Source organism: Trachurus japonicus, chromosome 18, assembly GCF_045865225.1.
Source record: "Trachurus japonicus isolate A0001 chromosome 18, Traja_1.0".
In the NCBI taxonomy this organism is placed as follows: Eukaryota; Metazoa; Chordata; class Actinopteri; order Carangiformes; family Carangidae; genus Trachurus; species Trachurus japonicus.
The window spans coordinates 21,727,925-21,744,098 of record NC_140924.1 but is presented as its reverse complement, the minus strand read 5'-3'; the positions used below and the strand labels follow the sequence as shown (position 1 = coordinate 21,744,098).

The following is a 16,174-nucleotide window of genomic DNA, read 5'->3' as shown; positions in this document are numbered from 1 at the left end:
GAAGCACAGACTGACACCAATAAAGTGTGTTGAAAAAGGTTGCCAGAGAGTTTTAGTGGAACAGGTCTCATGCGCCAGAAAATTAGAGACTAGATTTCCCTCACAAGTCATTTTTTCCAAGCACAACCAGATGTGGGCTTTCCCCAGAATTTCCTGGACAACGCAGCGGAGCAACACAACACTGACGAAGGTTTGATATGACATTCGTTTTATTTTTCAGACTACAAGGTATATGTTGTTTTTTTTCTGTAAAAAAAATTATTTAACAAACACAAGACACCGGAAGTTGTATGAAAATGATATAAAATGGTTTTGATAGAAACACAAGAAACAGATGTGCTGCCAGCTTTAAAAAGTTAGTAATTAAATGTATTTTACGTCCTATGGCCTCTTTCTTTTTTCTTTATGAGAGGTCAGACTGCACACATGCAGAGAGAATAACACATTCAGTTACAGGCAGCGTCAACAGAGAGTGGATATGAGAGCACTAGTGGCAACGAAGCCTCATTGGAGGCACACCCATGTTGTTTCCCAAGCATGATAAAAAAAAAGATATTCAAGAAGCTGCATCAAACAGCTACGTACATCTGCAAACATGGACCTGCAAAATGAGCTAAAAACGGTTCAGGACTTCACATTCACATGCCCCGGACACGCCACCGGTTTGGTTTTCCAGAGCAGATCAACACTCACTGACCTCAACTTTTCCTTTTTTTTGTTTTGTTTTTAATTTCCACTGTTTCCTCAAAATGTCATTCAACTTAACCCTTAACCCACATTGTCTCTCTCTCTCTCTCTCCTTCCTGTCTTAACACTGGCTCTGGTCCAACACAGTGGTGTCTGGAGAAACTGGAGGGCGAGGTTGGACCATGGCATCAGTCCCCATGGCTACAACTAAAAACACAAGAGAGGTTTTACCCTGCAGACCTTACTACAGATTTGTTAGCATATGTACAAAAGGGTTGAAGACACACAGGGTGCTTCTGGGGAGAGAAAGGCAGTACAGAGGTAGAGAAAGAGCACTTTGGTACATACTGTTAGCACCTATGATTAACAGGCTTCAATAACTCTCCCATTAATTATCACAATAGCTGGTTAAATGTGGCTAATAATTAGGTTTCCTAGTGTTTTTTATATCCTTATTTTAGTTTGAATTACATGTGTTCCTATATTATGTTAATGAGAACATTAAAACTACAGTATGTGGTTGAACAGAGCTTTAAGCTAAATGTGTTAACATCCTAAAATGCTCACAGGAACAATGCTAATATGCTGTATGTTAACCAGGTGTAATATTTAAAACGTTAACCCTGTTTATTTAGCTTGCTTACATGCTAACATATCGCTTCACAAGAAGATACAGCTGAGGATAATGAGGTTTGTAATAAGGTTTGCATGCATTTGGTCACAAACGCAGGAAGAGAGCAAATTAAACTAAGGATGGTGCTAAATAAAAAGTGAAAGGATGAATGAATTCATTAGGAGTGGTGGTTTTAAAGGGAACAGGACTGGATGGCACAACATTTCATAGACGGGGAGGGAAACCAACAGACACACACGGCTGGCCGCTAGCTTGGCTATATGTACAGCACTACGCGTCAGCAGTCTTACACTTATATATATACACTTCATATACCATATTAATAATTGTTAAAATACAACATTGATATGAAATGTTAATGCCAGTGTAGTATAAAGCATATTCAAACAAGTGATATGGTGAAGTCCATCCATTCATTTCTGTGTAGGCACTGAAACAGACTAGTAGATTGAGGGTGTAAGGTTGATTTTCTTTGGCAGAGGTCAACTTTCAGCCGGGAGTGCACATTTTAAAATAGACGACATGTCTACGGATTGGATGGAGTGTGAAGAGACCTGGCAACATGGCTGCCACTGTCAGGCACTGAGTTTAGATGTTTGTTTGTTTTAAAACTCCTTGACAGTCGTCTGGTTTCAAGAGTTCATTAGTGCAATATTGTTTTGGGGGCATATATAAAATGATCCTGGATTTGGCACCATATTGGCTGATTTCTGGTGATGGAGGGATTGTTTAAAGAAAAAAGAAAAGAAATGGAAAGTTCTTGCTCTCATGCTGTTGTTTTCCCATCGTTTTTTTTTTTCCTGTTATGAAAACACAGTGCTGCGCTGGTTGGCCTCCCCGACCTTCTCGAAGAACATGAAATCCTGTAATATGAGGACAAACAAGGAAAAGGGTCGTCATTCAACAGGGTCCCACACATTAAAATCAGCTATTTTAATTACTTCTTATTATAAGATGAAGAACTCACAATGAGGAAGCAGGCTCCCATGAGCACAGCTTTCATCTTCACGTCCATGTCCAACGGGAACTGGATGCCAAAGTTGTCCGTATCAGTGAAGACCTCTTTCAGGAGGCCGCTCCACTGCTTGCTGATGCGACCGATGGACTGACCACCATCTTTCCCCTTCAGCTGCGGGGAGAAAACCAGTGCATGTTGTTGATACACTTGTCATGTCAAGTTAGCACAACATTGGTTTTCTACAGGAAAAAGCTGGAGACCCAGAATGAAGCGTTCCCAAAATATGCCAAACTTAGATTCATTTGGAAGTTGGATCTTTCATTTATAGAGTTTGATATTGTAATACAATATAGTGAGGCGATAAGACTGAGAGTGACCCCCCTCCCATACCAATAGGATAATGAAGCTACAGATAGCAGGCAACTAGCTCAGCATTAAGATTAGATACCTGGCTCTGTGTTAAGGTCATGAATTCCACCTAAACACACCCATAAAGTTAACCTCCTAACATGTCGAGTCATGTTTATGTAATCCGGTGGCGGTACACTGAGGCTGTCAGACAACTAGAGAATTAACCCTCCACATGAGCTCTCCACAAACTGTTGTTCTTACACTTTTCATTTTGCATAGATTAAAGGGATAGTTCAACATTTTGGCAAATTGGCCCATGGCCATAATCCCTATAGTTTTAAGAGTAGGTTCGTTACCTTTATTTGTCGGTGCAAGCTTTTTTTAGAACGGCGGAGCAGAGCTGCTCAGAGCTACGCTACGGAGGCTCATGGGATTTCTTGGTTTTCCTCATCAAACTCATCAAATACACAATCCAACAACTCCAAAACGCTCTCGTGCACAAGTTATGACCTGCACATTCACCACGCTATGAGATAATAACGGAACAAGACAGAGTTGTTTTAGAGGTAAATTCATGCAAAACAGCTGATGCGCATTCCCGTCGGGAGCAGTTTTCCGGCAAGCAGTCTCTGCATTTACCTCTAAAACAACTCTGTCTTGTAACGTTCCGTTATTATCTCATAGCGTGGTGAATGTGTGTAGCCGATGTCATATCTGGCCCTCTGCGTTGTGTTTCTCACGGCCTGCCCTAGGTGGGGTTTGATCCCACGACCTCCCGCACTGGAAGCGACGATGCTAACCTCTTCGCCAAGAGGTTGACAACCACTTGGCGGGTTGGTTAGCACGTCTTTTATGGGTGGAGTGAGTGCACATCCGTTACATGTGCAGGTCACAACTTGTCCACCAGAGCATTTTGGAGTTGTTGGATTGTGTATTTGATGAGTTTGATGGGGGAAACCAAGAAATCCCATTAGCCTCCGTAGCGTAGCTCTGAGCAGCTCGCGACTCTGCTCCGCCGTTCTAAAAATAGCTTGCACCGACAATTAAAGGTAACGAACCTACTCCTAAAACCATAGGGATTATGGCAATGGACCAATTTACCAAAATGTTGAACTATCCCTTTAATTTTAACCATGAAACAGATACAACAACCCATAAAAACATACACAAAGCAAAATACACATATCACATGTCTCAACCACGTGGATATATCAAGCTCTTACCTTACAATCAGATAAAATAAATTAACTAGAAACAGAAATGAGCTCTTAGCTCATCGCTGTTACACAGAAAGGGGAAGCCATGATCTGTGTCATGGTATTTCTTGGTTTCCCTCATCAAAAACACAATCCAACAACTCCAAAACGCTCTCGTGGACAAGTTGTGACCTGCACATTCACCACGCTATGAGATAATAGCAGAACGTTACAAGACGGAGTCGTTCTCGAGGCAAATTCATGCAAAACCGCTGATGCACGTTCCCGTCGGGCACAGTTTTTTGACAAGCAGTCTCTGCATTTGCCGTTCTAAAAATAGCTTGCACTGACAAATAAGGATAAAGAACTTACTGCTATGACTATAGGGATTATGGCAATGGGCCAATTTGACAAAATGTTGAATTATCCCTTTAAGCAAAGAGGATGTGAGGTGTTAATTTATGAGCTAATGAGATACTGCAGACATGCACTCCACAAATGTAACACTGGTGTTTCAATCTGATGCAAGTTAAGTGTACCTTCCTGAATATCAAATCATTCCCTTGTGCCGGTTAAGATAATGCGTCCAATAATTGCTTCCATTCATGGTGAAAGAGCTGCAGTTTTTAGTGGATAATCTTTGTAACAGGACATTCTGAGACCAAAACCACGTGGCGGTTACCAAACCAAAGCTCAATTTCAAGCTGTCCCGGCTCCCACCTCAAAGTTGACGTCGCCACAGCAGTTGCAGGCGAAGCAGGGACCTTCCAGCTTCATCACCGTTTCCTTGTTCGCTCCCTGGATGGAAAAGCGCGGCACGAAAGGATGCCAGTCCTGTTTGATGTAGCCTACGGTGGTGCCGGGCGGTGCCTGGACCTCCATCTGTGGGTCACACAAACACACGGTTAGATAAACAAGCTGACAGGACGCAAAATTAGAAAGCGATTCCACACAGTTTTGAAAATCTGGCCTTCCTCTTGACCATGACAGTTCTAAATAAAACATCACAGGGCGACACGCGTGACAGCAAGAATGATAACTGGCACCACATAACAAAAGTAATACATATCACATGGCTCCTGTCTGGTCGGCAAACAGAGCGCCGCAGTATGTCTGAATAGGAGCTTGGATCCCGGCCAATGGGAACGCTACATGGCCGGCCGGTCGATGCCAATGATGTGATTAGAGAGGGAGAGAGCGAGGTCTCAGAGGTGCACGAATGGAGGGAGTCAAGGAGATAGTTTGAACAAAGGGCCATTCATCGCCATAACAAACCCCCGGCCTGAGCAGACTGGTGCACAAAGACAGTGATAGGCCATTCAGCAACTGACAGCAACACAAGGAAAAACAGGAGAGACAGACGACTCCAAACCTGAGCCGGTGAGAGCCGTGAGGCTGGACTGGTTTTAATACTAAGAGCCAATATTTCTCATTTCTAATAGTCTAAACGAAAGTGGGGTAATTCAACATACAAGACCTAATAATATCACTTCCTTTTAGTGGTACCTAGTGAAAACCAACCAATTAACTAGGTCATTGTTTCTGGTAACATGATACAGAGGTAGTATTTGTAAGTACAATCAATTAACTGTAGTATTTTATGACGATTAAACAAATGTAGAACATCGCCAAACATATCACCTCCATCAAGTATATTATGCAAAAAGTTCAAACCGATTTGCATCAAACTTGATGGATGGGCGAGACACAGGCAGCCCAGGATTTTTTTTATTTTTTTAACTCCTAACCCTTATTTTCACCTTTTTTTCTAACCTATTTAATCATTTCCGTCCATTTTGAGGGAGATAATACTAAGGATTAAGATAAAATGTAAAGAAATAATATGGATCTTGATGTAAAAAATGTTTTAAATGGTGCAGTTCCAGGAAATAACCCAGATGTGGCGATAGAAAATGCTGAACTCCCTTTCCACAGAGTTATTAGCCGTATTAGTAACAGTGCATATGACATCAGCAGCTTCTAATAATGCTTACATGAGCGCTGCCATCAATATGAAACTAATACAGTTACACAGCAGCAACAGGCGTTGCAACACTGCAACGAGAACTGTGTGAACCATTGAATACAAAGGCTGTTAACACCCGTATATTGTTGCAAAAGACAGTCAACTTCCATCTTAGACCACAAGACATGTTGAGTTGTTTGTTTGACCTTAGTGGAGTTCAGAGCTATTACTACTTCTTTAATCTGCTTTTATTGAGTTTTTACTATCAACTTTTTTCATATAAGCTGAATTTCCTTTTACAATCAAAGCTAAACTTTGAATGCACCACTTCAACAAGTTGAATGGTTTGTTCTCCTCAGACAATCGATTTGGTTAAATATTAACATCAATAATGCTAATATTTACCTTGACACACATTAAGCAAATGTTACAGCTCTGATATGAGTGAGTAATCTGAATCGACTGTTGAACTGTTCACATACAGTGCAGTAAATCAATGTGAAATGAGTCTTAACAGCTTAGTCTAACCCCTAACGCAGTGACACACCCACACCCACGGAAGCCGACCCACCTCTTGCAGGCAACAGGGACACCAGCAGGACACACAGCGGAAAGGCCGTACGAGTCGGATGACCTCTCTGTCCATGTTGTCCTTGATCTTCATGTCGAAGCTGCGCAGCGAGCCGCAGCAGTTCCTGGTGCAGCAGTCGTTCTTCTCTTTGGCTTTGTAGATCTTTTGGCCCAGGCTGTTCTTTATCTCGTACTGGTTGTTGGTCTCGAACCCGATGAACGCTGGAGAGACAAGAGGGCAAAGGTCGGAAACGGTGCAACAGGACAGAGCTCATTTCATCGATATGAGCCGGTGGGTGCATCACCTGTTTATCACTGAGTGGCAACAGTAAATGTGACAGTGTGAATATTTCTGGCCTCACCTTCTAGGAGCTCCACTTTCTGGTGAATCAGGATCTGGTCGATCTGAAACACACACACACAGCGGGAGGCAAAATGAAGAGGGGCAATGGAAAATAACATCATGTTGGAGCAGGGCCGTTGCTAGGAATTCTGGGGCCCCTTAAAGAATACTAACTTTTCCAGTTTTTTTATCTTAGACTACGTATGTATTATCATTTTTTATTTAGCCTACTTTGTTTTGATGCTAATGCAGCATTACTATGAGTATTAGTCAGGGTCTTATGCAGAATAAATCAGTCATACAAAGATTAGACTACTGGGGTTTTTTGTGGGCCCTACTGGATGCTGGGCCCCTAGAATTATCATCACCTTTCTCTCCTATACAACGGCCCTGTGTTAGAGGAAATTCACTGTTCCTCTAAAAACAAGAGAAAAGCTGCAAACATGTAGGGAAAGCCCCCTCGCCTGCGATGCAAAGTATCTGAATTTTCATAACAAAAACTAAATAACCCGACGATGTAGTTTCTGTGAAAAGTCAACAAATGAAAGTTGAGAGACCTGTTTACTACAGAGTTTCCTTTTATGCCTTTTATGCCTCTCTTTACTTTCTGCTGTAAGTTGACCCTTTCGATATTTGCACAGAGCTGAACACACCGACTGTGCACATCACTCCAGGTTATTTTACTGTACAACAGCTCACAACATGTTACACCACCTGAAGACAGTTGTACTTCGTAATGAATTTGACTTTATCTGTGCTGAAGTGCATTAAACACATTATGTAACCCAATTAAATAAAACATAGTTATAAATGCAATAAATTGAGAAAAAACTCACTGTCTGTCCTTTTTTATTTATTAAAATCTCTGCTACACCTCAAGAGTGCCTCGGGAGCTCTTTTTTGACTGCACCACCATCCTTCCACAGACAGTCAGTTTTTTCTCAATTTATTTCTATTATTTTCCCTTGAAGAGCACCTTGAGCCACTCCACATTTTTTTTTTTTACTCTTTTTTCACTCACCCTCCCCTCTATTTTTTCTACAGTTATAAATGCACTTTTACAATCTCACTTCAAACAAACAAAGTTTCATGTGACACTGAGTCAATTGTGCTTTTGGCTTTTACACACCACTCCCTCTACTGTGGCTGAATCTCTGTCAAAGACCGATGGTTTGGCTCATTATCACTGAGATGAATGGTCAGAAACAGAGTGGGGCTCAGATAATCCGCCTTTAGCGTGACATCACTCATCTTGAGGCGTTTCTCAAACAAAGCTTGTTTTTATTTCCGCGGCCCGTACCTGTGTGAGGTACTCCAGCCCTGGCGGCACCCCGACAGCAACGCCGGCTGGAGCCCCGACCGGAGCCGGGGAGATCCCCCCCGGTGGGCCGCCGTACTCGGGCCCCGGCGCCGGGCCTGGCTGATACATGACCGGCGGAGGCTGGCTGTGGTCGTAGCCCATGTTGAAGCCCGCTGGAGGAGCGTTGGGGTCTCCATAGCCACCTTGGGGGACGGGATAAGGGGCCACAGATTGACCGCCGTACTGAGGCATGGGGTAGGGAGCCTTGTTGTCTGGGTAACCTAGGAAACAAAGAGTTAGTCAGTACAAACATCCTCAACAGGTGAATTCAGTCAACTTTTATCCAACACTGTTTGAATTATTTGAAAAAGTCTTTGTCTACTATTTGAGTCTCAAACTCAATGCACAACATCTTAAAGGGATAGTTCAACATTTTGGCAAATTGGCCCATTGTCATAATCCCTATAATTTTAGCAGTAGGTTTGTTACCTTTAATTGTCAGTGCAAGCTATTTTTAGAACGGTGGAGCTGCTCAGAGCTACGCTACGGAGGCTCATGGGATTTCTTGGTTTCCCTCATCAAACTCATCAAATACACAATCCAACAACTCCAAAATGCTCTGGTGGACAAGTTGTGACCTGCACATTCACCACACTATGAGATAATAACGGAACAAGACAGAGTTGTTTTAGAGGTAAATTCATGCAAAACAGCTGATGCGCGTTTTGATGAGGGAAACAAAGAAATCCCATTAGCCTCCATAGCGTAGCTCTGAGCAGCTCGCGGCTCTGCTCCGCCGTTCTAAAAATAGCTTGCACCGACAATTAAAGGTAACGAACCTACTCCTAAAACCATAGGGATTATGGCAATGGACCAATTTACCAAAATGTTGAACTATCCCTTTAATTTTAACCATGAAACAGATACAACAACCCATAAAAACATACACAAAGCAAAATACACATATCACATGTCTCAACCATGTGGATATATCAAGCTCTTACCTTACAATCAGATAAAATAAATTAACTAGAAACAGAAATGAGCTCTCAGCTCATCGCTGTTACACAGAAAGGGGAAGCCATGATCTGTGCATGTTCCCATGATCTGCTCTGACTGTGCTCGTGATACATGTGTGTTTACTGTGGATGATCTGTATTTTGTCCCCGCTGGGACAGTAAAGCCAATTAGCTGCTTATCAGCAGAGCTGCAGTGGAGGCTGAACACACAGAGGAGAAGCAAGTAAACAGCTAATACTGGAAATACTGGACTGTGCCACTGAAGTAACTCTGCTACAGGGTCTCGGTGGGGGGCGGAGCCAATCTCAGCTAACACATGAGGCTACACTAAGGACACAACACCGGTCTACCACAAGCTCACACACTCAACACCTATGCACACACATCAGAGTTGCCAATTAAGTTAATGCCAGTGGGGGGGGGGGGGGGGCACTGGCACAGGGAGAACATGCAGACTCCACCCAGACACTGTTATCTGTGTGAGACAAACTACAGCAGCCATTAAAGTTTTTAAGTGACAGTTTACAGCAGAGCTACTGATTAGGATTAATTAAAGACTTCAGTTTCAGTGGAAGCACCGTCTCATTAAAAAAATAAACTGATAAACATCCTTGAAAAAAGGCCACATTCTATCCAGATAATAAATAAATATATTATGAGAAAACACTCAAGTAACCACTGAGTGTTCACATTATACTGGTAATGTAGAAAAGATCTCAGATGTCAGGCTCCAGGAAGTGGCTGTGATGGAGAGGTGCATGTATGACGACGTCTGGGTTTAACGAGGAGGAATGCTGAATGTCATGTGGTCACTCGCTAACGGATGATGCAGAGTCACCACCACACATTTCTCTTAAAGAGGGCGTTGAGGACGTTTCCTGGAGTTTCATACCAACGATCAGTCCTCTCTCTCTCTCTCTCTCTCTCTCTCTCTCTCCTGCATACAGCTGGTTTCCTGGCTTTCCTATCATTCAATACTTCCCCGCTTTTAGCTGAGTGCAACAAAACACCTACAATTCTTTTGTTTCACAAAAACCTTATCCAGAGACAAGGAAGCTCAATATTTCATTTTCAAAAACAAACACATTTCATTGCCGTTTGCAGAGACATAACTACTGCAGAATGATCCTATATAAGGACACTTGTCACAAATCTAATCCTGCTTTATAATTAATGTTGTACAGAAACAATTGGTTGATTGACAGGTAAATAAGGGACAGAAAACAATACATTATTTGTCAATCAAATTCAAATATTCTCTGGTCTAGCCTTTCAAATGTGAACATATGATTGTAAATCTAATATTGAAGGGGTTTATGAACTAAAATCAAACAATTTCAAGATATTAATCGGTCTCGGAGAAATTCATTCTACACATCAGCTCATCAAACCAACAGGCAACAGGCAATTTCACTTTTTACACAGATTACTTCACTTTTCACCACAGCTTTATCTCAACAACCTGTAACTCCATTATCATATCACTGGTTCCCAATAAAACTGTACTTTTGTCTTTAAAGCGCGTGATGTGACCCTGTAACAACCTCATGTGTCGATTTGGTAACTGTGCTGATAATAAGATCCAGATCAGTGGAGCATGCTGGGATCAGATCTCTCACAGCTGAGTCATCTTTTTATACGTGCAGCTGTACGCCTGTGGTTGTCTTTAGGGTGGATGTAGGTTCTTTCTGTGGGTGGTGGTGCTCATGTCATGGCTGGCGTCCTTCCATTTAACATCACTTGTTGCACATGTATACCAGTAAGTTCACCGTGTCCTTTATTCCTACAGTGTATTAGTGCTGAGTCACACCTTACAGAACTGGTTTTGGATCAGTTTGGCAGGACAGTCCAACAACAGGACAAAACACATCACATGACACGTTAAAGGTCATTCAACTACCGGTATTTCATAGCGAAGAGAGGCTTCCTGATTTAAATTCAGAGCAGGCCTTCAGTTTCAAGGCCGAGTTAATGTAGTAAAGTCGCAGAGATTATGGTTCGAAAGCAGCCAAACCCAGCTGCCACTTCTGCTTTTCATATGCGTTTAAAAAGGAAAAAAAAAAAAGGAGCAACACCAGTTTGCAGCTTGTCGTTGCTCCACCTCTTCACTGCATTCCTTTCTCTGACTTGTCAGGAAACAGAACAGAAACACAGACATCAACTCGCGTGTTTGCAGGCAGACCACCGTCATGTGCAAACACTGTCGTGCGCACAAACACAACGACACCTTTCACCCCCTAAACCTGTTCCTTTCCATGCCGAGAGAGGAGGGAGGAGAAGGAGGAGGAGGTCAGCGTGAGCTTGATCAGAGTCAGAGACAGGGTTTTTTTGGAGCAAAATATTCCAGTAATTCCTTTCATTTCACCACCTCAGGGAGGATAAAATTTCAGGCCAGTGCAGGAATGTGGGGGCAGGACAAGGAGGTCATTCATTTACACAGTGACGTTAAGTGGACAATTTGTGATAGGAAAATCTGATGGGAAGTTTAGATGCAAGAGCCTGATCTTTTTTTTTTTTTTTTTTTTTTTTTACAAAAGCTGGAAGAGCTCAGTTTTAGATCTGACATATGAAACCACAGCTGCTAATTATTGTCACTTTTCTGTGTAAATAATAATAATAACAAAAAAAAAAGCATGAGTTTTTCAAAGCTTCTCAGTTGTGGAAAGGTTCGGTACTTACCGGGAGCTGACATGGTGAGGAGCTGGCCCGGAGTCTCTGAGTAAAACACAAACACACTTCCTGGTCCACTCCCAGGGTCTCCATGGGAAACAGGAGGAATAAAAGGGGAGAGGGTGGGGGAGAGGGTGGGAGGGAGGAGGAGGAGGAGGCAGAAAGTGGCATTAACAAAGAGTCAAAGAGCAACAAACGCTTAACCTCATTCAGTCACACAATCATAGCTGACTGATCTCTGTCACCCTATAAACATGTAATGTTTGACCGGCTCTGAACAACGAGAGAAGACTAAATATGGCTGTGGGAACAACATGTCTCTGCAGGGGTGGGATGTGTGTAGCCTATGTGTGTGTGTGTGGAGTTGGTCATTAATTTTTCCACTGGCTCCCCCCACCCTCAGTGCCTCCTTGTGCTGGTCTCCACATTTACTTTCACTATACAGTTAGTAGAGAACTCTTGATTTCCGGCTTGGACCATATAAATGTATCCAAATCCACCTATAAAATAATCATATGTGGAACATTTAGACCCAGACTATAGCCCCCCCCCCGTCCAGCTTTATCTCCGCCACTGCGTCTGCTCAAACCCTGATAAAACACACACGCTCCTCTGATCGTCTGAGAAACAGTGTGAAAGTGTGTCAGAGATCTCACCTCCTCAGAAGCTGCTGTCCTCTCTGTCCCGACCAGAAAGTGAAAGTATTAAAAGAAAAAAGAAAAACCCACAGTGGAAGGAAACTGAGACCACACGAGAGCCAAGGAGACGCTTTTCACTCGTCGTCCTCCCTTAACCTGTTCCTCCCCTCTCTTTCTGTGCTGTTGCTGCTGCTGCCACTCCTCCCTCCCATCAGTTTCACTCTCTCCACCCCCTCTCCTCTCCACGCGCCACGCTCCTGTGACCGTGACCACATCTGAACATCAGGACAATATCACCGTGTATCTGACGGACACAGGGAAATATTTTTGTTAAGGTTCATTGTTGCATGATGACAGCAGCTGCACACAGGAGGACTGACGATATGTAAATTATCATCGGTGCATGTGTCAGATTAGCACAAGTCTGATAAATCCAATATTCAAAAGAACCACTAGAGGGCGCCAGTATCTCAGTAACAGACACATTATATTATATTATATTATATTATATTATATTATATTATATTATATTATATTATAAGGTCGGTGATCAATATTTACATAATAAATAATAGACACTTAATAATAGACAAGCAATGAGTAAAAGTAGCTTGGAATCACATTATGGTGATTGGTGATGGTCATTTTTTTGTTCAATAAAAGTAAAACTCAATATTAGAATGTCTCTCTTAAAAAAAAAAAAAGAAAAAAGAAAAAGAATAAGAAAAAAAGAAGTGAGTTGGTGATGAGTCTTTTGTGATCAAATCAAATAAATCTTTATTTATAAAGCACTTTTCATACAAATTTGCAGCACAAAGTGCTATGACCTATGGCTGAGCATGGAGGAACCAGGTGAGGAGACACTATCACCCCAGGAGTTGGTCCCAGCCCATGGCCACCAGGACGCTGCCATGGAGTCCATCCAGGCAGTTAGACTGAGGCCATTAGGTCAGGGTGCAGACCCCCCACCCAACCCAGCTGAAGCAACCCAGGAGGCAGTGCCAGTGTAGCCAGGGCCAATCACAGCCCCCAGTGCAGAAGGCCCCCACTGAGGAGATCTAAGAATGGCATTAAAACATTATTATTATGGCATTAGGACCTAAGTAAAAGACTTACATAATGATAAAACATAAGTAGTCGAAGAAATGTTAGTTAAAACCTCGAACATATTCTCCACATTGATTAAATCTTCCTATTCCAGTTTGATATCAATATCAAACTGGAATGTCTTTATAACTCAGCATGTGACTTTGTCTGATAATGAAATTGCATGTCATAAAAAAAAGAGTAGATTTTTTTTACACACACACACACACACACACACACACACACACACACACACACACACACACACACACACACACACACACACACTCCATTGTATTTTCTGTATACCAGTAACTTTGAACATCTCATTCACTGAGCACCAGTGGTAACGCAACTCTGTATGCTAGAAAAGCAATAAATCAACATGTTATATTATGTTATGCTGATAGATTACTGATTAGACTCAATATCAGTTATGTTGACATATAAACAGGGTTCCTATTTGAAATTCCATACTTTCAAATAAAATATTCAAATAATTTGTGGCATTTGAGTATTTAGATGTTTATCATGTAAATAAATTATGCAATTAATTGTTTGTTTTCATTATTCTGAATTTGTGTGACATTATGTAACCAAATATTTTCCAGGAGATTGTAGCTATAGGTACAATAGCGCATATAAAATAATTAACCCAAATAACTTCAGATAAGACCAAACCCAGATAAGTATTAAGATAAATATATTTCCATACAATAGTTTCAATTTTCCTTACTTTTCCAGACCTGGAAATGTGTAAAGTCCATGCTCCATTCCATACTCCATCAATTCCACACTTTCCATACTTGCGTAGGAACCCTGTATAAAGAGTCAAACATATTTTTATATATAAAATATGCTTCATATGTCACTACTACTATGATCTGCTAGTAAGAAAAAATCTGATGCTGTAAATGTTACAAATAAAAAACAATCCAAGAGACTCATGGTTGAGACATTATGTTTTTAAATCTACTGACCATAAAGCAGGCAGCTGGGTCTGAGTTTCACAGGATCTCAGATTAAAACTGAGGTGTGCACGGAGGAATATTACATATCTGGCTGATAATGAGGAGATCATCACCAGAACAACATTACCCCTGTTATATGAAACACAACAGTCACCATTAATGTCATTAGTGACAACTGGTTTTCCTGTGATAACAAAAAAAAAGTCAAAAGTCTACTACTGCTTTTTATCAACACTGACAATGTTCCCCTTTGTTCTAACAAAAGTGCAAATGGATCACTTCAATCTGACAAATATTTTCCTTGTTTATTGTTTATGTGTATTTTTTCCTGTTAATGTTTTCTGAGTGTGTTTGCAGGGAGCAGCTCTTCTGAGTCCAGGCTATATTTGGCACCTGATACTTATAGGGGACTGGACTGGGGCGGGGTATGGGGGAAGTCACTCAGCACACACACACACACACACACACACATGCACGACACATTACCCAAAACAAACATTCACCTTAATTATAAGGCTAGTTACCATCATGTTTGCAAATGCATGTTTAATCTTTTTTTGTAATAATGAGGCTTTAAAGTGTATTGCAAATAAAATGTATTATTAATTTAAAACTTCTTTTAAGTGTCCTGTTTTTTAACCTGCTAATATTATAATAACGTAATCCAATCTTGTACTCTTTTATGGGAAATTTACCACATATTTCCGTGCAACTTCACTTTTAGTAAAAAAAACAACAACTTCACTTTTCAAAAAATAAAGATTTATATGGTTGAAATACCTGTTTACTGTTGCCCATAAAGTTTGAAAAATTTTGTTTTCAGGCACATTTCTCTTTTTATTCCTATATTATAAAGGTTAATTGTGGTTTAATTTTTACAGTGATTTGTTTGGGAGAGCTTGATCAATAAGGTTTTGAGAAGATATGCACTTTATCTGTCAAGAATAAATCACATTCACAATCATTTCATTAAAGGAGGTAAAAAAAAAAAGAAGTGTAGGCTATTCCAACTTTATTCGACATGGAATTCGACATGTGTAGCCTATGTGAATATGAAAAACTTGATACATTTGATTCTGTAATTATTTAATGGTGGTGAAAAAAAGTGTGGTCAAGTGCAGAAGGAGAAACACTTTGATCAATAGCCTACAGTTTGCTTTTGAGACAGAGATAGCAGTTGGTTAGCTTTACTTAGCACAAAGAAAACAAGTGTATTTAGCCAAAACAATTGTCCAGCACTTAATCTCACATAAACTCACAACTGTGTTCTTTGGGATTAAACAAACTATGAAAATGTTAATTGATGAGCTTTAGAGGTGGGCGTTGTCAGTAACCTTTGTAGAGAGCTAAGATAGCTGTGTTGCTTTAAGATAGCTGGTGAATGGCTGTGGCAAGCTGCATGTCATTTTTGATATAATAATTATATAATTTTCTCATTTAACTTGCAAAAGAAAGAAAAAAAGGCTTATTTCCTATTGTACATATATTTTTTAATGTATCACTATATTTTTAATGACACCTGAAAATGTGATATCAGTACGCTTTAAAGTAGCTATACAGTGCCATTGAATTGACTTGCTGATGCTGATAATAACCCTAAACAAAAGCCCAAACCATAAACTAACCTGAACTAAACTAACTGATTTTGTCCAGTTTACGTCTTCAGGAGGACATTAGGTCCTGTATTGCCATAAGGGACAGAGCCACACACCCAGGCCGAGGCCCCTAATGATGCCTGTCCCTGATAAAGGAGGTAATCAGCGCAGCCTATCTGGCCTCTGCCCC

The 16,174-nt window shown here is 41.1% G+C and overlaps 1 protein-coding gene across 1 annotated transcript; it reads right to left on the bottom strand.

Moving 5' to 3' along the window:
• Positions 1-703: 703 nt before the first annotated feature.
• Positions 704-12,505, bottom strand: LOC146969310 (phospholipid scramblase 2-like). Its single transcript, XM_085759978.1, has 8 exons — positions 12,351-12,505; positions 11,704-11,781; positions 8,006-8,286; positions 6,725-6,767; positions 6,364-6,584; positions 4,547-4,708; positions 2,289-2,450; positions 704-2,184 (listed from the first exon to the last, which is right to left on the bottom strand). The coding sequence occupies exons 2-8, from the start codon at positions 11,714-11,716 to the stop codon at positions 2,125-2,127; spliced, it is 942 nt and encodes a 313-aa protein (XP_085616104.1). The 5' UTR covers positions 11,717-11,781; positions 12,351-12,505; the 3' UTR covers positions 704-2,124.
• Positions 12,506-16,174: the final 3,669 nt, after the last annotated feature.

Bases quoted from the DNA above. Each gene is read 5' to 3' on its own strand.
- LOC146969310 (XM_085759978.1), bottom strand. The intron at 6,585-6,724 runs GTGAGGCCAGAA...TTGTCTCTCCAG, and splicing joins GAAAGTGGAGCTCCTAGAAG to CGTTCATCGGGTTCGAGACC. The intron at 2,185-2,288 runs GTGAGTTCTTCA...CTCATATTACAG, and splicing joins TGGGAGCCTGCTTCCTCATT to GATTTCATGTTCTTCGAGAA.